The 23,702-nt window shown below is 46.3% G+C and overlaps 1 protein-coding gene and 1 long non-coding RNA gene across 13 annotated transcripts in view; one reads left to right on the forward strand and one right to left on the reverse strand.

Annotated features, from left to right (window-relative positions):
* Positions 1–11,585, forward strand: part of LOC146180028 (uncharacterized) — a 54,757-nt gene extending 43,172 nt beyond the window's left edge. For 8 of the 12 annotated variants that reach the window (XM_084579381.1, XM_084579385.1, XM_084579374.1 and 5 more), the window contains one exon: positions 10,064–11,585. In XM_084579381.1, the coding sequence (XP_084435507.1) occupies positions 10,064–10,377 (314 nt within the window). In that variant the 3' untranslated portion in view covers positions 10,378–11,585. The other 4 variants (XM_084579375.1, XM_084579382.1, XM_084579384.1 and 1 more) reach the window with 4 other exon arrangements.
* A 2,736-nt stretch (positions 11,586–14,321) lies between these two features.
* LOC146180029 (uncharacterized) lies at positions 14,322–20,506 on the reverse strand. The gene is made up of 3 exons (XR_014700780.1): positions 20,014–20,506; positions 17,622–17,707; positions 14,322–14,575 (listed from the first exon to the last, which is right to left on the reverse strand). It is a non-coding gene; the product is annotated as an uncharacterized LOC146180029 (long non-coding RNA).
* Between the last annotated feature and the right edge of the window lie 3,196 nt (positions 20,507–23,702).

A 23,702-nucleotide genomic window follows, 5' to 3' on the forward strand; every position in this document is an offset into this window, starting at 1 on the left:
TGCTTCGGCGTAACGGGTAAGGTAGTCAGTGGCCACGATGATCCACTTGTTACCCACAGACGAAGATGGAAACGGGCCGAGGAGATCCATCCCAATTTGTTGAAAGGGCAGGATCGGGGACGGAATCGGGTTTAGTAGTCCTGCTGGTCTGATCGGCGGCGTCTTGCGTCGTTGGCACTTACGACATGTCTTTACGTAGTGGGCAACTTCGGCAGGCAGTCGCGGCCAGTAATACTTCTCCTGGATTCGACGCAACGTGCGTGCAAATCCGAGGTGGCCTGCTGTGGGCTCATCGTGCAACGCCTGCAGAATTTCTTGCCGAAGGGTTTTAGGCACTACGAGAAGCTGCGCGGTCTTGTTGGGTGCGAAGTTCTTCTTCACGAGGAGGCCAATGCTTAACGTGAAGGATGATAAATGTTGCCTGAAGACACCAGGAGGGGAAGCGGTCGTTCCTTCCAAGTAATCAGCTAGCGCTTTCAGCTGAGGGTCTGATCGCTGTTGTTCTGCGAAACTGCTGGCGCTTACCGGTCCTAAAAAGACGTCGTCGTCATCGTCCTTCGGGGGAGCGTCGACGGGAGCGCGTGATAAGCAGTCTGCGTCGGAATCCTTCCGGCCCGACTTATAGACTACAGTCAAGTCAAATTCTTGAAGCCGTAGGCTCCATCTGGCAAGGCGGCCGGAGGGATCTTTCAAATTAGCCAGCCAGCAGAGCGCATGATGGTCGCTTACCACCTTGAATGGTCGGCCGTATAGGTATGGACGAAACTTATAAGTGGCCCAGATGATCGCGAGACACTCCTTCTCGGTAGTCGAGTAGTTGACTTCGGCTTTTGTGAGGGACCTGCTCGCGTAGGCGATTACTTTCTCCTGTCCGGCACTCTTCTGGACGAGAACGGCTAATAGGCCCACACTGCTCGCGTCGGTGTGAATTTCGGTTTCGGCGTTTTCATCAAAGCGGCCAAGTACAGGGGGGCATTGCAGGCGGCGCTTAAGTTCGTCGAAGGCTTCTCCTTGCGGCGCTTCCCATCTGAAAGGTACGACTGCTAAAAAGACGTCGTCGTCATCGTCCTTCGGGGGAGCGTCGACGGGAGCACGTGATAAGCAGTCTGCATCGGAATCCTTCCGGCCCGACTTATAGACTACAGTCAAGTCAAATTCTTGAAGCCGTAGGCTCCATCTGGCAAGGCGGCCGGAGGGATCTTTCAAATTAGCCAGCCAGCAGAGCGCATGATGGTCGCTTACCACCTTGAATGGTCGGCCGTATAGGTATGGACGAAACTTATAAGTGGCCCAGATGATCGCGAGACACTCCTTCTCGGTAGTCGAGTAGTTGACTTCGGCTTTTGTGAGGGACCTGCTCGCGTAGGCGATTACTTTCTCCTGTCCGGCACTCTTCTGGACGAGAACGGCTAATAGGCCCACACTGCTCGCGTCGGTGTGAATTTCGGTTTCGGCGTTTTCATAAAAGCGGCCAAGTACAGGGGGGCATTGCAGGCGGCGTTTAAGTTCGTCGAAGGCTTCTCCTTGCGGCGCTTCCCATCTGAAAGGTACGTCAGCCTTTGTAAGCTGCGTCAACGGTTCGGCGATCCGCGAAAAGTTTCTGACAAATCGTCGATAATAAGCGCACAGCCTAAGGAATCGGCACACAGCTTTCTTGTCGGCAGGCGGTGGGAAATTGTGCTATTGCAGCTGTTCTCTCCGAGTCTGGGCAAATACCGTCCTTGCTAACGATGTGACCTAGGAACCGGAGTTCTTCGTAGGCGAAGTGACACTTCTCTACTTTTAGAGTTAGTCCTGATGACTTGATGGCTTCCAGCACTGTCTGTAGTCGTTTTAGGTGGTCTTCAAAGTTTGACGAGAAGACAACAACGTCCTCCAAATATACCAAACAAATTTGCCACTTCAAGCCTGCCAGGACTGTGTCCATTACTCGTTGAAATGTGGCTGGTGCGGAGCAGAGGCCAAATGGCATCACCTTGAACTCAAAAAGACCGTACAGTGTGATGAATGCGGTCTTCTCGCGATCTCTTTCGTCGACCTCAATTTGCCAATATCCGCTTTTCAGGTCCATCGATGAGAAGTACCTTGCATTGTAGAGCCGGTCGAGAGTGTCGTCAATGCGGGGAAGTGGGTAGACATCCTTTTTCGTTATGCTATTCAAGCGGCGGTAATCAACGCAGAAGCGAAGTGTGCCGTCTTTCTTCTTCACCAAAACGACTGGTGCCAACCAGGGGCTGTTCGATGGCCGGATTACGTCATCACGCAGCATTTCCTCAACTTGATCGCTAATGGCCTGGCGTTCTCGCGGCGATACACGATAAGGGCTTTGGCGCAGAGGTCGGGCGTGTTCGTCCGTTATAATGCGGTGCTTGGCCAGTGGTGTCTGTCGTACCTTCGATGATGACGAGAAGCACTCCCTGTAGTTTCGAAGAAGACTGCGAATCTTGTTTTTCCTGCTGTGGGTCAATACTGGGTTGATGTCAGATGTAGGCTCACGGAATTGGTCCGGTGCCTCTTCCAGTGGTTGGTCGTGGAGGGCGAATACATCTTTGAGGTCCGCTAATTCGTCGAGAAAAGCGATGGTCGTGCCCTTGTTGAGATGCCGGTATTCTTCAGTGAATTTGTTACCAGCACCTGAGCTTGTCCTCTCCGGAATTTCGCGATGCCGATACCTCGTTCCAAGAGCAATTGGATATTTGCTTCGACGATGCTTTCAGCGGTTTCGATGTCTGTGCTACCGACGCTGACAGCGACGCTTGATCGGGGCGGCATGGTCAATTCTCCGTCGAGGACGTTTAGAGCGATGTGTTGCGTCGAAGTCGTCATAGCAGCTATGGCTTTGTCTGCAGAGAGCTTGGAGAGCCCTATTTTCATTTAGGAAGTCCATGCCTAAAATCACGTCGCGGGAACACGGCTGCAAGACCACAAAGCTGGTGGGGTAAGTACGCCCATTTACAGTTATTCTTGCAGTACATCGTCCCGATGGAGTAATCAGGTTGCCATCCCAAGCGGTTGTAACTTTCCTGAGATGGGAGGCTAACGGTCCACTGATGACTGAATAGTCAGCTCCGGTGTCTACAAGGGCAGTGACTCTGCGACCGTCGATATCAACTTCAAGGTCACTTGTTCGCGTCCTCGCATTGCACGTGGGCCTTAGTGTCCGATCTCGGCTCCGTCGTTTCTTCAGGTCATGGCCGCGGCATACCGTTGTTACTTCGCTGGGCGGCAGTGTCTGCTTGCACTCTGGCCGTGTTGTCGTCGATGTCGTCGTGTGGAGCGGCGGTGAAATGGCTGCGTCGTTGTTAGTGGTCGTCGGCGGCGGAGGATCTTCGTCTTTTCGCCGTTGAGCAACCTCACCTCCAAAGGTTGCTCTGTTTAGTTTCCCCTGCACGGGCTTGGGGACCTTCCGCGCATACTCTCATCATAGGTACGGCCTAGCGACGCAAAGCGGGCCCTGTACGGCGATGGAGATCTGAACCTACGGCTTGGTGGCGCAATCTCACCGCTACGCAGATAGTTGTCAATTTCTTGTGGTCGTTCACCTGGGCGTGGTCGTGGAGCGTCGACTGCAAATCCGCGGAGACCGATTCATCGGTACGGGCAGTGTCGCAGAATGTGGCCGGCCTCACCACAGTGGAAGCATAATGGCCGGTTGTTTGCAGTCCTCCATGCGTCGCCCTTCCTGGGGCTTGTTGGTCGCTGGTAGGATTGACGGGCGGGGGCCAAGGGGCGGCTTTCAGGAACAGGACGGTAGCGGCAAGAGCTGGGAAAGTCATCACGTCGGGGCGCAGGGCGACATAATGCACCAGCGTAGTTCATCGCTGTTGCCTCTTGTGCTGGAACAGTCGCAGCCGTCGCTTCAGGAATGCCCAGCGCCTGCTGGACTTCTTCACGGACTACGTCCGCGAGCGTCGCCACCTGGGGTTGTTGCGATGATGGCATCAGTCGGCAGAGCTCCTCTCGCACGATCTCCCGGATGAGGTCCCGAATGTTCTCTCCGCTTGTAGATGCACTGGGGAAGTTGCTTGAGTAGTCCGGTTGAAGTGGTCGCTCGTAATGGCGCATCCTGTTGTCCAACGTCTTCTCGATGGTAGACGCTTCTGTTTCAAATTCCGCCACAGTTCTTGGCAGATTTCGCACAAGACCCGCAAAGAGCGACTCTTTAACGCCTCGCAATAAAAGTTTGACTCGCTCACCTTCGGTCATATTAGGGTCGGCGCGGCGAAAGAGGCGCTTCATCTCCTCAACGTACGCTAGGACAGGCTCGTTAGGAAGTTGAAGTGTTGACTGAAGGAGCGCCTGGGCTCTTTCCTTTCTGGTGACGCTTGAAAAGGCAGTCAGAAACGCTTCCTTGAAAGTCTCCCAATCCTTCATAGTTGCCTCACGATTTTCGAACCAAACTTGGGCATGTCCTTGAAGAACAAAGTAGACGTGCCTGAGTTTCGCAGCATCGTTCCAGCCGTTGAATTCTGCCACACGGTCGAAAAGGTCCATCCAGTCTCCAGCATCTTCATCCCGTCGTCCATGGAAGCAGGGGGGCTCACGCGGCTGGACGAAAACAATCGGTGCTGTAGGCTGGACCATTGTCAGCGTCGATGCCTTCCAAGATCGAATGGGGTCAGGCAGCAGACCGTGTTCGGGTTGTAGGCCTTGAAGTCGGCAGCTGGCTCGGTGACCTGTAGGCTGGTCTTCCAGGGCAACCGAAACACGGCTTGGGTCTTCACTTGAAGGATCAAAGGCAGCACCTCCACCAGATGTCACGTAGTGGTGACGAGGTCGACGACACAAATGAAGGGGTCGATGATTGCACTAAAGAAACTTTATTTGGGCTGACTTGCGCCCGCAAAATAACTAAGCGACTCGGCGGCGGCGATAGCAACAAACGTGCTGGTCGATCGTCGAGCAAAGAATGCTCGTCACACTCGTCAACGCTCAATTTAAAGGCTGCACAGAACAATCTGGATAACGTCGCAAACAGCTACCAGCACGGGCTGGAACATTCTGGAAAGACACCCGAGTGGCCGGAACCTTCGAGACAGATCTCGGTGCATCTTGCATTACAACAAAACTGATAAAGGTGTGACTCGCGACATCAAGCATTAACAAACAAAGATTACGGAACTGATACGCGGTCCAGAATCAGAGGGATAAGCCTGTATGCCGGCGGCTCTTAAGGGGGGACACGGGTCTTGCGGACCAAAAAATCGCGAAAAAAATTAAAAAAACAACAAATACTGTTTTGAAGGTTTCGCGGCAGTATGATTGCTGGGATCAATTTTCAAGGTGCGTAATTTAAAAAAAAGTAACCTATGGGGAACTTTATGCAAAATCGAGGAATGTGCAGTCTGCTGCTAAACATGATCAAGGGAAGAAACTATGCTGTTAGTAAGAATTAAGCTGTGTTTCACATCAGTAGTGTTTGCGAAAGCCACGTTGGGCAGGGCTAAAAAATGAATTTGCATTGAGGAGGGATATGAGGTTGGAATATATTATTAGCTCTAATAATTTGCAAGGGATACTTGTCTTAGTTAAGGGGAGAATGAGTGTTATCTGACTAGAAAAGTGGTACCACCTTGCCCACCTTCCTTTCCTGTGATAGTGCACTGCACTGTAAAGACTGCGTAAAAAGTCTTGCCAATATGATTGATGAATATATGTACTTGTGTTTCTAAGAAATTTCGAATTAATCTCAACATCACAACAGGAAGAAATTTTCAAACATTGTATCAATTTCATAACACTAACTGAATCTATGACAATAGGTTCCATCTGGAAGAATGAGCAAGGGCATAGTATGGGTATTAAAGCAGTAGTGGCAGCCGAGAAGGACTCAGTGAAAGTATCATTGAGTATGTTACAGTATTGGTTATTGGGGATGACTCGACCGGTATCGTCAATGAGTGATATGGTGTGGCACTTGGGTGGACTGATCACTGACCAGAATTCGGAGGGGTTACTTGAAAGAGAGGGAAGAGTATTTGCGAAGAATTATGTTTTTGCTTCTTTAAGGGCATTACAATACTTCGAAGCTATGTCATGGTATGCAAGCAAGTTTTGTGACCTGTTGGCTTGTTTGGCTTTCCGGAACAGCCTTTTTTTATTGTTATGCAGCCTCTTCAGTGCTGTTGTGAACAAAGGAGATTGCTTTTTCCTCAAAAGTGCATATAATGGCACGTGTTGACGAATGCCATAACTTTGTTCTTGAACAGAATCCAATTCTCTTCAGTTGAACGATCGAAGAAATCTGGCACGTATTCGTCAACAAACATGTCTAGCTCTTGGTAATTGCACTATAATTGGCTTTGCCACTGTCTGACTGTCTTAGATGCATGAGGTTGACATAGTATGCGGTTAACTGTTGTCATAAAGTGGGTAAAGCAGTGGTCACTCAAGCCTGGAAAAAACGTTATCGAATGCACAAGTTCAGGGGCAGTCGTTAAAATTAGGCCAAGTAGATTGGCTGAATTGGGACGGTAGGCTGGGATACAATTTGCGTTATACCAAAGTTGAGGCATGGATTCACAGAAGATACACTCTCGATGGATGCGCCTTTAACTATTGGGGTAGGCTGTGACCAATCAATTTCCAGAAGATTAACATCAGCAAGCAAGAAAAGTGGACAGTGTGGAAAACGCAGCACTAAGTTATTTAAGACATCATGCTTCAGGTCACAAAAGTATGAAGGGGCGTTGGGTGACTGATAGTACAAGCAGAACAACATAGTCTGGTGACCTAGGAAAACACAAACACAAACATTTTCTAATGGAGAGTCAATTACAGTGGCAATAGACACTAGTTCGCGTTTACGGCAATAAGGACACCGACCTTCCCTTGCATTGTCTTCGCTGTCCCGGCGGTAAATACAATACTTCTTTTCACAGTAAAAAATTCCACACTATCTGTTTGAACAGACAGCCATGTTTCAGGGAAAAGAGCAACGTCAGCAGAGCATAAGTCAAGGATGCCAGATAATCGCTCACGCTGGTTAATGATACTTTTAATGTTTAGAATAAGAAAGTGTGGTTGCGTTGCACTACTTTCGGGGTACACGTTTTGTTAGGATAAGGGCATATTTGACGCTGATTTGTAATCAGAGTTTATATGAGAAGTAACGGGGTCATTGCTCGAGGACATTTCACAAATGCTATCGGTGGCTGAAGAGTACACATAGCATTTACTGTTCATAAAAAGTATATTACGGCATATGGAAAATTTATGTCCGCTGGCCTTTGCAATGTTGTAAAAATTTTTATGGGACGACCTTGGCGCTGTGAAAAGTCTTTGTTTATGAACAATTTACACTCTTCGAATTTCTTTTTCAAAGCCAGAATGCTGTCCCTGAACTTAGATTATATGAATTTCACAATAATCGGTCGACACTTCCCAGGAACAAATTTACCTAACCTGTGGGCGCGACTTACGCACTCGTCACTCAAGCCAAGGTTTAAATTTATTGAAGAGTTCTAAAGTGAGCAAATCGGCTTTTTGGAACCTGCTCAAGTTTCAAAGGAATCATCCGGAAGTCTATGAAAGTCACGTTTTCTCTCCAAGAGCAGTCTTCGAAATCATCAAGGCGATCGGTCATTGTGGCAATTTCAGGAGCAACATTCTGACCTGCATGTACCTCGAAAGTGTGCAAAGAATTTTCTGCAACAGAAAGTCTTTTATGCATGTCTGCAATTTGCAGTTGAAGAGATGTGTGAGCTTGCCGTACTTCGTTCACGGACAACATAATTTCACCATGTTTGATGTCCATCTTTTTATGCAGTGATTTCATTAGTGAGAGCAGCTCATCATATTTGTTGCTGGGATTTTCTTTAAGGGGACCAGGATTTGGCTGTACATCGATACTCATGAGTAACAGTTTTTCTGTTTGCTTATCTTTTGATTTGCCAAGGACTATTTTGCGGTCTGCTAGGAGTTATGCAGCACTGCCTCAGTCAGCTAATAGTTTCTCACATGCATGAGACTAGTTTTGTGCCTGGCGCGTCTTCTTCATATATCCATTTTCTTTTGTCCTTAACGCTCATTTTGATTTTATGCATGTCTCACACATTCTTTTGTTTTCCAAGTGTCACAGGCGAGCAGATCCGGAGCAGACCTTCAGCTAGCCTGGTGCATGCAGTAGGCCACATAAATCCGTCATTCACTGCTCGTGGTTAGCTGTTCGGCCTTTGAATACTTTGCAAAGATCAAATCTTCCAAGCAGAATTGGCCATGCGATGGTGCGCACCCTCATTGCAGCATCGGCAGTCATGGTCGGGCCATAACTCAGCTGATCATCTGCTGTCGTGGCACCGAAATGCGAGCAGCAGTGTAAATTAGCAGGCCATTTTCTAACTTTTCCAATCTACACCAAGGCTGTGAAGCGCGTTGTAGTAGAAGGCTACAGTACACCAAGGCTGTGAAGCGCGTTGTAGTAGAAGGCTACAGAATAATTTTGAGCACCCGGGGATCTTTAACATGCAATGAAATCTCTAAACATGAGCGTTTTAGACTTTCCTTTCCATCAGAAAGATGGCCGCTATAGCTGAGATGAGCCTGCATCATTTGGCTCAGTGGCACGAGGTCTTTGGTGAGCCTTACAGCTCTGGAAATCAAGTTTCACCAAGATGTACTTGTAATCGAGTGTGATCGTGATATGGCATATATAGTCCATGCAATGCCAGCACGGGGCTTACCATAAACTCAACGATATGATCATCAGTTCAAAAAGAAAACAAACAGAAGTCAATGGATAGAAAAACAGTGCAAGTCTGACATTAAACAGTGGACAACACAGAAATATTCACAAATCTCTTGTTAGTAATTATTTCCTTCTTAAACTTAAAAATGAAAGGATCGTGAAACCCAGAAAGCCGCTTCTATATGCCACACCAGGAAATCCGTGACTGCAATTTCCCAACATGGCATTGCTTACTCATTTCGTTTTTTTCCTGCTTTAAAGGGCAGCACTTTTGCATAAGGTCTATTGCTCTTCATGCAAGAAATACTTAAAGTGAAATTTCGCCTGGTCTCCAACAATTTTATGCAGTCACGGCACGTTTTACCGACAACAAGGCAGGGATAGATTTGTAGCAATGTGACGAGGTTGCATGCACTCACATTAGAGAAAACAAATTGAAGCCAGAGTACATTTGGTATGAGGCAGGTAGATGGTTGAAGCTAGGTGGTGTGCAGAGGTATGAGGTTTAAAAATGAGGCAGTGACTTGCTATTGCCTCTGCTCTTGAAGGAAAGCTTAAGTGTCCAACTGATGTTCACACTTGCAAATGCAACCTACGGGTCCCTTTCCATATCCTGTCTATCCTGACTGTTCACCAAATTGAGCCGCTGATTGGTTACTGGTCCACGACCAACAGTCGCATAGTTGAGAAATTGAGCAGTGGTTTAAATGGCCTGTGACTGTCGATTTTCGACAAGTGCAATCATTTGCCACATTTTCTTTCTGACCAAAATTGTCGCTTGAACTCCGGGAGTTGCAAATGTGAATGAGCCTTTAGAACGCTGTCATGCTGGTATAAGTATGGGTACTATAAAAGAGCCATAAGGAGCCGACCAGCAGCATCGTCGTTAATGTCAGAAAACTCTGCAGTGACGTCACAAATACTTGATTATGGTTTTTTCAGTGAACCTAATTTACAGTCAGCGCACTAGCAATGGGTCCAGAATGCAAGAACGAGCATTTTCAAAAACTTTAAAAAGGAATAAAATATCTTTTATGCCTCCCTTAAGTCTAATACTTGACTGCGATGGTTTTCCCACACAAAGGAGGCATGTGACATGCTTTGCAAAGCCTTGAAATTTGGTGTCTCTATTCCTTTAAGCTTTTTGTGATGTCAACTTATTTCTTGTTATTAAAACACTGTGATTATGCTGAATAAAGGCAGGTGTAAGGTTTTTGGGGATGCCCCTTTATTTCATATCTGCAATCATTCAAGGTCTCTAAATAGATAACATATGCTAGTCACCTATATAAGTGTTGTAAAGAGTATTCTCATGGTGTGATAGTTTCCTGTGGGAGGGTAAGCTCCAGTTTGACTCTTCTTTATTCCTTTCTGAAGGCAGGAAGCAACCACCGGCAACGAACAAGCAGTACCAGTGTTCTGAGTGCAGCTACACCACAAGTAGCACCTCCCACTTCAAAGGCCATCAGAGAAAGCACACGAGAGAACGCCCCTTTCAGTGCAGTGAATGCAGCAAGTGTTTTGCACTGAAGAACACTTTGGAGCGGCACCTTGACACCCACACAAGCGAGAGGCCACACCAGTGCACACATTGCAACAAGAGCTTTAAATCGCGATATAGGTTACAAGTCCACTCTCACATGCATGCTGGTAAGAGTCCCTACAATCCCACCTCTGTGCCACAGTTTTAGCAGACATGAACTCAAATCAGCATCAACAAAGTCGCAAGCAAACACATCAATTGACATGTTCTTTTTTGTTATGCCAATAGACCTTATGCAAAAAATCCCGGCCTCGGCGGCAGCTTTTCGATGGAGCCGAAAAGCAAGGCGCCCGTGTGCTGTGCGATGTCAGTGCACGTTAAAGAACCCCAGGTGGTCGAAATTTCCGGAGTCCTCCACTACGGCGTCTCTCATAGCCTGAGTTGCTTTGGGACGTTAAACCCTACAAACCAAACCAAACCAGACCAGACCTTATGCAAAACTTGCACTGTCAGCATACATTTCCGCCATGTTGGAGGATTTCGGATACCACAGCACTGCATATCGGACTACAGGATCATCGTCTCAGGCACCCAAATATTGCTGCATACCTTGATGCACACAGGAAGGAGCTGAGGATAACCAAGTAAAGGGTGAGGGTGCCAGCCTAATACAGCTTGTTAATGCACAGATTACTTGTCTCATGTGCGCCATGTATGTCGAATGCATCTACAGAATATGTCTACAGTGGCTGTGTAGCTTATGTTGAGAATAATGTATTTATTTATGTGAAAAACCTGTGTGAGAACCTGTGTGAGAGAAACTGAGGAAAGACGAAGAAGAAGAAGAAAAACTATGTTTGGAGAAAAAGAAAAAAGAGGCGAACGTGGAGGGTGGCTCAAGGAGCGCGAGGCGCGAGGAGACGAGAACAGGCGACCAGAGGAGCCGGTCGGTTGTCCACGGAGCTCGGAGCGGTGCGTGTTCTGCCAGGCCTGACCCGGGGATACCGACAAGAGGCCTGCCTGCCGCATCTTGTCCTGGTCCTCTTGCTGTTCCAGGTGATCAGACCAGGGAGTGCTACAGCTTCAGATCATCGCCGCTGCGGTTACGGCAGCTCTTCACTGGCACGAGCGTTCGGCGCCATGCTGGACGTAGACACGTCGGGGAGACCTGACTCATCGGCTGTGGAACGGCAACCCGAGGCCTCGTGCCTCCACTGGGCCCCGTCCGGTGGCCTAGCCTTCCGCTGGGCTTACTGAGGCCTTTGTGACTACCCGGACTGTGACTACCTGGAACGTCTGCACCGGCTTTTCTTACCCAACGAACTGGTGACTCTTGACAATTTTGTGTTTAGTCTTCACTTGCTCATCGTACTCTCGTCCCGTTCATCTGTGTGGATAAAATTATTCGTCGTTAAATTGGTCGATCTGGTCATGTATTTCGATTGCTGTTTTTGAATAAGCCACAGAAGAAGGTGGCAAATATATCTGAAGAAAGGAACCTCACAATTTACCCTCAAGGCCTTTGAGCATTACAGATGGGTGGGTACATGGGATCAACATCAGTCTTTTGCGAAACACAAACAAAATTGCATGCCTTTCAAGCATGGAGGAAATACATAAAAACACGTCAAAGAAAAGAAAAAGTAGCTGGGCTATACAGAAAGGGAATGCTTCATCGCATCTTTTAATGCCTCGAGATCTTCAATGCAGGCAATGGAATGGTGCACGTGGTTAAATTCTCTTGCGTTTCTTGGCAATAAACAATAAAAAAGCTTATTTGTATGACAGAATGAGGCATGAACTTTGTGTGAGCGACGCATGCTGACGAGTAAGTAGGTTCAGAAAGAAGTTCACGTTTTAGTAATGGGTTAGTGAAATAAATTTAATGCAATAGGCACAAACGGGAAAATGTTCTTCGAACATTTAAATTTGGAAGACCTAGTTGTGACTTCATTAACGAAACACTGGCAGTACGGGCATAATTAGAAAGGATAAAACTTGCTGATCGATTTTGAACTGCTTCAATATCATTAAAGGGGCCCAAAACAGCCATAGCAATACAGTTTCCCTATGCCTAGTATGTGAAAGAATGTCGATGTAAGATAACCTTCCCGCAAAAATTTTTTAAATGCGGCATTTGGAAGCAGAGTTATTTGCAATCAAATTTTGAATATCTGCGCCTTCGCGGCTTCCTCCTCTTTTCAACTTTTTAGCGCGCGCAAAGGCTGGCCCTCCTCCAAGGCCTCGCCTACTGACACGTCACAACTGACGCATCTGCGCTTTTACTTTTTTTGCTTAGCGCCGCACGCCGCAACTTCCGTTTTGTCGCGCTTGCTTGCCGATGCGCCGCCGGGGGCCTCTTGTCGTCTGCTTCATCGTCATCGCCCTTCGGCACGAACTCGCAAGTTTTGTTGCCACGCTATACATCCCTGGCGTTGACCTCACCTTTGATTTTGTGTTACGTCGTGTGCGCGACGGGTGCAGGACAGTTTTGGGCCAGACTGGTCGCTCTCTTGAATTCGCGAAGGCAGTTATCGAAGCGCTGAATTGTTGTTGACGGGACATGAGCGGGAGGTGTGCAGTCCCTGGCTGCGAAGGTATTGCTAGTGACGGGAGGAAAAAAATTCTGCATCAAGTGCTTCAAAACGCCAACCTCCGGAAACAGTGGCTACAGCTCATCGGATAGCCAGCATCGGTGAACAAAGCGTTTATCTACGTTTGCTTTACCAGGATATGTGGTTCGCGATTGGGGGATCCCAACAAGACTGAGTCTGCGTGAAGGAGCGGTACCAACGCTGTTTCTTCCAACCCTGCCGGTAAGTGTCAAATGAAAAGATTGTGATATTAGCGATATTAGCTTTAGACGCGTTATCACAGTAGTGTGGATTTTTTTTTTTTTTTTTTAACTCAGGCGATCTTGCTCGACGTTGTGGCATGCATATAGCAAGATTTGTCATGATCACTGTGAACTACACTGCTCAAAATAAACCAGTGGCGAGCTTACGATGGGATTTTATTTTTTAATGTTACGCTAGTCGACCCCACGCACCAATGCACCCATATAAGCCGTATACTATCATCGTCGGGGTTCAGCAGCGGATTCTTCAACGGCGTGTACTTATGGGGGTCGAGTCCCTTCTCGGTACTCATTCGCCGAAGTCGCTTTTCGAGCTCGGGGTCCATAATATCCGTACCGCAGCAAGGGCATGAGATGTTAGCGAAAGACTAGAAATTCAGAATCGAGATCGCAGAGAGCGGTCTTCCGGGCGTTGCGGAGGGAAACTCTCTCGTGCACCTTGCCCGAACCGCCCGAACCTTGAAACCTTCGTGTTTAGGCTCCTCTTGCGTTTGACTATACGATGCCCCTTCGTGAAAGATAACGATCGATTGTAAAGAAAAAAAAAAAAAGGAAGGGGATGAGGAGAAGGGGACTGCGTAGTTGTGCGCTGTGGTGTAGTTTGTCAGCCGCGGTTCGGCGTCAGCTGACTGCAACGGAGAACGCGCGCGCCGACAGGAAGTGAACAAACTCTGTTCGGTGCCTGATTATTATCGCAGCATGACTCCCGCCCTGTAGCATTTTTTTTTTTCGTTTTTTTTTTTTTTTTACGCCATGTGGTGTTTGTACAGAGCGCACTCTGAAATGTCGCGCGAATGGAGCCGCGTCCAAGTTCACCAACCGAGGCAACCAGGAAAGAAACACGTGAAACCGAGATGGGCGTTGATAAGAAGAAAAAGAAGAAAGGAGGGACACTGTCAGGAATGAAGAGATGGAAACAGAAAAAAAAAGTGCCGAGGCTTTACCCTTCAGCAAAAAGGGGGGAGGGGGGGGGGGGGGATCGCAAAATAAACGTTATCACTCGCGTGAACTGGCTTAGTCGCTCAAAGTTGTGCCTCTTTATCCCTAAGCGATCAGCTGCCGATCGGAAGTGTAAGAGTTGGTTTTGACAGGAGCATAGACAGGAGTTGTACACAACTAGATTTTTCCTGCGGAAAGGGCGGGGGGGGGGGGGGGGGGGGGGAGATAAACCGCAACAAGGGAAGAGGACTTCTCCAAATGGTTCACCGACAGCAATAAGAGCAGGAGCCTTCGCCGGTTCCTAAGGGAAAATAATTTGCACGGGTTCTTATAATATGCCTTATGGCAAGCTTGCGTAATAAAAAAAGAAAAAACAGCGCGCGCATGCAGTAGTGCAACGATCGAGTGACACAGTTCGGCACAATGTTACCAGTGGCTCACAAATGCACATTTATTTTTGTCCCAGATTTTCCAGGAACAGCGGGTACAGATCATCAGCCAGCTGGATGGAATGGAAGTGGACCTCGCAGGAGATGGGCGTTGCGACTCCCCGGGCTACAACGCCAAGTACTGCACGTACAACGTTGTTGTCATTCAGAGTGACCATATTCTACAATGAGAACAGGTAAGAATAGGAGAGGTAAGGCAATGCTGCGATACGAAAATTGGCAAGCTGCAATTCCTATTAACTGTGTGAAGTCAGCTGTAGTGCCCAATAGTGCCAGAATGGGGCCTGGCCTCAACTAACGAGTCTCAGTGCAGTCTTTAACAAAAGGCGCCAATTTCTGCATATTATTAGGAGAAATTTATTTCAGCCTCACCAAGAGTGCACTTGGCAAGTGCTGCTTGCATGTCTATATATAAAAAGAATCAAATTAATCATTATATAATACAAACAATTGAATTACAAAATGTTTCATCGTTGCAAACCATTGGGGAAGAGGTACATTTGCTGACATATATTATTATGTAATGAGGTTTTAATTTCATCTATCTACAAACTGCCACCCAGCTATCTGGACATATTGCAAGAGCAGCAAATCGCCCATACAGCACTACTTTGATGCTTGACGCATTAATAAAGATGCATGCAGTTGCTTGCTTTAATAATTAGGGCGAATACATGGTAATAACATTATTCTATACTGCATTTACTAAGTTAAAAGCTGTGAGCAGGTCAAAGGGCTGTGAAGCAATAGAACCATGGATCCAGACAATCACAAGTCTATGTTGCTGCCCTGGGCCAGGGTAATGATGACCTGATCATCAGCATGTAGTGCAGTTTGTTGAACCACATATGCGATAAGCGTGATGGCCATGATAGACCATACAGCAAATGCCTGCATTAGCTCCTTGCAAACAGGCAATGGATGAGCAGAGGTAATCTGTTTTGTATAGGTTTTTTTTTGTAAAGTTTTTCACTTTGATGTTGTTTGGAAGGTGCACGGCTCACACTTGTGGCATTTGCCAACCAATGATAAATTTAAGAGATAGGTAATGCAAATAGAACTTCACGGAAAAAACTTTTTACACATCCGCACATTACAGCAAGACATAGCGAAGAAAGAAACCCATAATGAAGTGAAGAAACAACATAAAGTAAATGTGAGTGCTGAGACTGCGAGATTAATTTAATACTGAGGCAGCTTGGTTATAACGCCAGTAAGAAACACAAAAACAATGGGATGTTCTATACTTTCTTATACTGACAATTGTTTGGTCAACAACACCTCTTAGATTTCTTGTCACAGTAAAACAGCAGTACGAGACCAGGTGTCTTTTAACGAATATGTTGCTAAAACTGTTTTCAACTGCAATGCAGCAGCTGTAAGCAGGTTCAGTATCTATGATTGACTAGAATACACACCAACACTACCAACTCATCAGTCAAATATATATATACCGTCGGCGCGTTGTTTTTCCTTCCGCTTTGCATTTAATGCTCTTTATTCCAATAATCATCATAAGAGGAATTCCTGTAAATGTCAACAGTATAAACATAAAAAAAAATGTTTGCCTTGCACTCGCAGACTGTTCGCTCCTTTAAATGCTATATATATATATATATATATATATATATATATATATATATATATATATATATATATATATATATATATATATATATATATATATATGAGTATATATGTACATTTTTTACAGATTCATGTGCTTTCAGGAAGCTAAACCGCATTCTCATGAACTCCCTGTTCCTGAAGGACATTCGACAACTCTCCCCTAAAGCCCAAACATCCTCCCTTGAATCATTTCATAATTTGGTCATCAGATTTGCTCCCAAATCAATTGCATACTCGGATGATGGGATGCAAGCAAGGTAAATGAATGAAAGAGAAGGATACGACATTATTTTCTACTCCAGTGCCAGTATGCATTCCAACTTTTCTGCATTGCATATGCAAACAATCAATCCTTGCATGAAGCATTTAATGTATGTTCATAATATTGTCATTGTAAAAGGAACAGAGGCCAGAGGAAATAGAACTCAGTAAAAAAAATAATTAGAAGTTCATCTATGAAAGCCTGTGCTTCATTCGCACCATATCCTTTTCCTCCTTTCGATTCTTCAACTTGCTAAGTAGCCCAACTAAGCAGATCGCGTTTAGTTAATGCTACAATAGCCACTACGACCAGCACTCCCCTTAGTACAGTGCTTGATCTGGAGCTGTCATGTTATCAGGCCAGGTAATATGAGACCTTACAATTACGACTCACAGGTGTCAATTCTGACATCTGCCAAAAAAGGGCACCCACTATGTCAAGTGAATCCCAACTCCTGCTCAAAGTATGCACCCAATGAGAAATTTTCGACGATCCTTCCATCCTGACATTAAATACTCTGCTGTAAAATTAGCTGAACCTATCTTGTGTCTTTCTCTTCGAATCTCAAGACTGCTGCCATGTCAAAGGTAGTTTTCATACATTTTGAGGAGACTGCGGTGCACACTTCTGACATTCTAAGAATGCTTCATATAATATCGTAAAAACATATTTGCTAGCATGGTAGCACTAGCCATTCTATAATCCCCTTCCATAGAAAAAGTGAGACAGGAGGCTGCAGACTGCACAGGCCATCTAAGGGTCCTCATTGGAAGTCACTGCTCTTATGTTAGAATAGGCAGATGGGATGACATAAAGAACGAAGTTGAGGACAAGCATGAAGCGCAGGCTGAAAAAACACCTCGTCTCTCTTTTGTGCGACTCATCTTAGTGCAGTCCCAAGACAAAGGCAGTTTTTAAAGAACTGGAAGTTATCAGCGCAAGTTTCCGACCCCTCTAGAACCATCTCGAATGTCCCGAGGCTACTGTATTGAAGCTGCAAGAATGCTCAAGGTTCACTTGACCACTTGAACTAATGATGATCGCTAGAATACAACAGCAGGGAGAACACATGTGATTCACGATATGATGTTGTATAGCCCATGTCATACATTCATTTTGCTGCTTGGAGATCATTGCATCACATTCTTATTTCTAAAGGCGCTGAACATAGTAGCTAAATCAGAAGCAATTTCTGCTGCAGTGTTGTGAATATAATGCATAATGGTTCCTTATGGTAGCCTCTTCTGTATAATTTTGCTGGTAGGCAACAAGAAACACATTTTTTTCCAAAGTATGAAAAATTAATTCATATTTACCTTCTTTATAGGTCACATCTGGCTGTAATTCAGTTTAATGAAAATTCCTCAAGGCTCCAGGCACAGACAAAAAAAGGAGATGACCGCTGGAAAGTAAAGATGGCAAAAGCAAGGAAAGGATATTTCAGTGTCGCTCCAGTGAAAACGCAGCCTACATTTTGTAAGTTCAAAGTTTGTTCTACTTATAATATTACACGAAAAACTAAGTGCACTGTTGTAATCTCGATGACTATTTCATGCAGTGTACGTCCACAAGCTCCTCCAAGATGTGGAGAAACGGTCTGAGGGCTCTTCGCACAGAGAGACAGCTGCAAGCACAGCTTCAGAGCGTCACTTTATGACGGATGCCTATGAAAGACCGTCAAAAGAAGAACTGATTGCTGCTCACAGACACAGATTTGCCCTTCACAATAACTAGTCAATTACACAGTACAACTGTCAGTGTGCTTAACCTAAATGCTAAACAGACTGGCATCATTTTTTTAAAATACACAGCGCAACAAACATAGGACAAGCGAGTAGACGGGAACAGCGCTGACTATCAACTGCATGATTTATTGAAAGAACACTAATATATACAAAAATGCTCTGACAACCAAGTGCGCATGTTCGCAGATAAAACAACATTTCAAGTTTTATTTGCGAACATGCACACTTGGTTGTCAGAGCATTTTTGTATATATTCGTGTTCTTTCAATAAATCATGCAGTTGATAGCGCTGTTCCCGTCTACTCGCTTGTCCTATGTTTGTTGCGCTGTGTATTTTTAAAAAATGATGCACCAACTAGCTCAACTCACAGTTCTTTTGAGACTGGCATCAGCGCCGCAAAGCATTGGCCACTGGAGCCAAGAAAATTGTTTCAATATGTTTGCTACGGCTGACAATAGCTGGAGCGCAGTTTCATACGACTTTTGTTGTCTGAGTGAGTGCAATCTTGTACCCATATCTCTGAGTTTTCCTTGTGGCTGCGGCTAAGCAAAATTGCACACAAAACATGTTGCTGTTTGCTTATCGCGGCAACTACACATGGTGTGCAACTGCTCGCAGGCCTTTCAAGTATTATATCAAAGCTGCCGCTTGAAACAAAAGTAAAAAAGGCAGAGCAACTGTGGGTTCAAGGTGTGTAAGGCTAGATTGCGAATAATTATGCCAGTCAGAGTTTTTCAGCTTCTTGAGGCCAAACTAGAAGTAAATGGAAATTTCAAGTGAGCCGGCTTCACAAGTGACCATGTAACATCTCTCTTTTCATGGGCTTGCTGTTCCCCATCCGTTAAGCTACACAGTTTACAAGACAACAGTGTAATTATGCTGATTATTATTATGTGCGCGAAATAATACAGTGTTCTTAGCGGCAATTTAAACTGCTGAGCGACTCAATCAACTTCATTCAGATTTTTTTCCTCCTGTCGACAGAAAAACAAATGCTAAGGTAGGAACAAAAGGCTACTAATACAGTAGCTTGACGAGGTTTTTACCCCTGTTTGACATGGACGACAGACAGTCATATTTTTACAGTGATCTGCTAGCGAAAAAAGAAAACATCAGCAAGTAAAAGAAATGTGCAATATGGACAGGTGCTGTGTCGGAAACAAAGTGTGAGAAATGTACATGTATTTACATTCACTTGCCACTGACTCTTGTACACACTTTGAGTATCTTTAACGCGCAGAACATAAAAGAAAGACATGGTGACAAAAAAAAGTGTCACATACATTCGAATGTACACCGGCTCAAGCATAAGAAACAACAAGGTGGTCAGTTATAAAACTAAGAAAGCACAGTTTTTCGCCGAGGAGAGCAATTCTCTAGGAATAACTCTCGAAATAAAGTCGTTTTCTTTGTTTCTTCGGTGCGTCCTCATCACTGCACGTCATGTGAAACCTTGCAAGGGCCAGATAAAGAAAGCATGCGTATCCTAATACTACATGTTTACCGCGGCGGCTTGTATACCTCTCCGGCTCTACCGCTCAGTCGTTTGTGGTGAAACTGCGCACGGAGCTTTGATATTACGGTAAACTTTATTTGCTCGTAGGAAGTTAGGTAAGGGTGCTTAATTCGTTGCTGCTGCGTACAATGCAAACCCGCAGTCTGTACCGGGATCGGGGCCGAAAGCCGCCAACGCCGGCGCACGATTCCGCGGGTTCGCGCACGGCCGAGCCAGGTAGGCGCAGTTGTCTTAGGTAATTTACTATAAGGCAAAAGTTTATAACCTACTACGAGACAAAATGCAACCTCCGTGAGTAGTTTCACGCAATCAAGTCAACGGTTAAGACGGTAGGATTTTAATAGCCGCCACAGTAATGATGCATCACAACAATGACTAACTCATTGCACCTGTGAAACCGTCGCTTATCTGTGCGCTATGTTCAAGCTAGTAAACACATTACTTACCAGCGTATGTTGTCGCCTTGACTTGATCCGAGGTGCGTATTTTGGTTTGGTGGACACAGGAACGGAGCAGCGGTTGCCTCCGAAATTTTGCTGCACTACGTAAGGCGCAGTGGATTGGGGCCCGACATTTAAAGCACCGACTTAATGCTGTAAACCTGTAAGCCGACTTCATTTCGCATGGGCGACACAAGAAACGAGAACATTCACAGGCGGAAAGTGCCCCGCAAGTACACTGCAAGGAACTGAAACGAGACCGCCGCTTGCGACCGCGCGACCGCGACCGCGCCGCGATTGCCGTGGTGCCTGCGCGAAGGGCAAAGATGCGCGCGTGCGCGCACGAGACCGGAAGTGCAGGAAAAAAAAGCTTTGAAAAAATGTTTCTGTCTACAGAACACCCTAATTTTCTTTCCTGATAATTAAAAGTTAAGCGTATTTCAATTTTTCTGGCATAAGCGATAGTTTAATGGCTGTGTGACGTCGCAAAGAAGCAGACCAATAGTCATTCGAAAACGCATGCACGTAGCAGCCTTGCACAGAGGAGAAGGAGGACTGGCAAAAGTCGAAGGAAAGAACGCGCCAACTTTCGAATGGGATTGTGGGACCTGCACTGCGCGTAGACGTGTATTATTGCGTTCAAATGTGTATCGCAGCATAATCTAGCGTCTGAGATAGTTTGTGAGGAGTGCTCGGGAGGTGTTTGTGGGCCCCTTTAAGGTAGAAAGATCTGGATCTCATATAATGGAGGTATATATTCTAGTTTAGGTCTAATTAAAGTTTGGTACAAGGCTAGTTTCAGATGGTTTGGGGTTTGAGAAAATTTATACGAAGGTAACCTAACATGTGCCTGGCATTATTACTAATATATTTTACGTGAGCTGAGTCTCCATTTTCGCGGAAGTTTCTGCCGAGTAAGCTGTTTGCTCCCGGCCACGCCACGGTTAGCAGGCTTTACAAGATTCGCAATTCAATTTCATTAGACACTATTTAGCAACATAGTACTGTGAAATATTAGCCTATAATCACTTCAGCTATAATATGCTGGCTGTGGTCAACAGATATACCAGCGCATTCTTGACGCTTAGTAATGGGTTAAATAAAGTTATCTCCTAATTACTGGTCCTCCTTTTTGTTCACATTCGTGTCTGGCTTCGTGCTTCCTTGATGCAGGCGCATGTCGACAATCCGCCCTGCTTGCACTTCCCCTGACTTATTGTTTCCACAAGGCCATAGAATGAAATACAATTAAAAAACTAGGCTGGTGTATGTGTCAATGATGTGATCAGGTCATCGTGTATTTATATCCATTAGGGAGGATTTATATTCGCTCCCATTATTTTCCAAGAGCCACATATCTTTCGATTCGTGGCACCTTTCCCGAAAGCGTGTCCGGCAGTCTAGCAAAATGGTTTTGTCGTCGGGGTGGCATCTTCGTATCAGAAGTCACAATTCGTTGGGTCACATCGCCCACCGCAAAACAAAACCTCCGCAATGGCGAAATACAGCAGCGAAGGGGAAGGCAGGCAAAGGCAAACGGCGCGCAGCGCGCGGTGCCGCGCGCTGCTACATTGAAGGCGGCGCTGGCGGCCCCCTGCGGAGGCGCACAGAACTAGAATTTGCTGATATAGGCGGCGTCATCGCAGTGTATGGCGCCGGCTGAGGAGTGAGCCCACTACCCAATTCTAGCTCACTTTAACGGGGGTCCAGCTCGCGCCGTCGGCTGCGGTTGCACGCCGTGCAGACCACGTGGTATGGTGACGTCACACCACGCGGTACGCTGACGTCACGACAGAGGAGACAGGCTTGCGTGCCGGGAGCGGGGAGTAGGGGGCCTCCTAAATCGGTGGAAATCAAAGTTTTAATCAATCAATCAATCAGACGGGGGACCGGCTCGCGCTGTCGGCTGCGGTTGCACGCCCTGCGAACCACGTGGTATAGTGACGTCACAGCACGTGATACGCTGACGTCACGACAGAGGAGAGACAGGGGACCGGCTCGCGCCGTCGGCTGCGGTTGCACGCAGTGCGGACCACGTGGTATGACGTCACACCACATGATACGCTTACGTCACGACAGAGGAGAGACGAGGACCGGCTCGCACCGTCGGCTGCGGTTGCACACTGTGCGGACCACGTGGTATAGCGCAGGTTTATATATAAAGGGGAGACTATTGCGCTCGCCTCCAGTAGACCCTTACAAAAGGTGGCGATGCCTCCAGGAAGTGCAGCCGAGCGGTGGAATGAAAAGCGAAGGCTGCGGCGTGCTGCAGAGAGCCCAGAAGAGCGGGAAGAACGTTAGGCCAAGGAGCGTGCTCGGCATGCGGCTCGGCGACAACGATGCTCCACTGATACGAGCAACGTAAAAGCACGTGTAACCAAGGAAAGAAAAGTTAAGCCAAGTGTAACCATGGAAAGCCGAGTTTAGCAATCAATATGCTTCGCATCTGACCAGGCTTAACCAAGCTAAGCCTCAGTCATTTTTCTTCTTAGTCCTTCGTGCGGTTGCAATATGCGTTAAAGTACTAACCACCCTTTCCCTGTTATCTTTGCGTCCGTCTTTAGTCGCAATCGAATGTCTGGTCCTACTAGTGTGGTCTGTCATGCTGTTGATGTCTTCTCATCTTGGCCCCGTGTTTTGCTGCTCGTCCTGGTAGTTTTGCAAATGGCAGCGTCTAGAATACCGCCAACACCACCTGTCAGCTAGGCTGCGTCCTACAATACACCAAAGGAAAATTTCTAGTGCCCTCTCTGATGTTTTGCTCTAGGCGAGCAACACTGAGTTGCTCGCCCTCGCCCTTGGATGTGGATAGGTCAAGAAAACTGTACATACAGTACAGGAAGATGATAAGGGGGGAAGGGAAGAAACCGTAATGGCATTCATGGTGAGCTTTATCATATTGATTGTATTTATATGCTGTGAGCAAGAACGTTCTGATGCATTCTAGCAATGCGAGGAGGAGAAAGCTGTCTTATTGAAAGGTCAGGACACTGATTGTGGGAAGGTGCTGCTGAGAGGTTTGTGATGAGCAGAGCCTGTTTGATTCATCAGCAAGCCTTACTGCACCATAATTAGGATATGACATGAACAGCCAACACTGTTAAGTTGCGCTGACATATTCATGCGTTGTATGCATGCACAGTGTACGTCATTTTTGGTTGCTGAGTGGGCTTACACATATTTTTGATGTGATACCCAAAGTGTGAGCTCTTTTTTTTTTTTTTTTTTTTTTGCCTTCTCTCGTGCAGATGTCCGTGCTTAGGTTACACATGACCACCTCTCTTGCATATGCTCTGGTCGACGACTGGCAGTGATGCCCGTTTAGGTAATTTTTGGGTCGTCGAACATCGGACCTTCACATTTGGATGAATCCACTGTCAACTGGTTACAGGAGAATGATTCTCTCCTTGCTCTTCCAGGAGAGAAACCTAGCACATCTAATCTGACCCATTTCATGGCACCTGCGCACCCTTTATTTGTTGACCAAAGGTGTGGCCATATATATGAAATAAATAATTGAAGCAACAAATAAATCTCGGCAATTTGCAAAATATGCTTGCACATTTAATGCCAGTACACTTAACCTAGCGATTACATTTCCCGACATTCTGTGAATTGCAATGCATGTCTGCTAATTATAACGGTTGCTGTATGTGCTGTACCAGTGTACCTAGGCAGCTGTTTTCCCTCTTTGT

The sequence above is a fragment of the Amblyomma maculatum genome, chromosome 9 (assembly GCF_055883805.1).
Source record: "Amblyomma maculatum isolate TAMU_Amacu chromosome 9, ASM5588380v1, whole genome shotgun sequence".
Lineage (NCBI taxonomy): Eukaryota > Metazoa > Arthropoda > Arachnida > Ixodida > Ixodidae > Amblyomma > Amblyomma maculatum.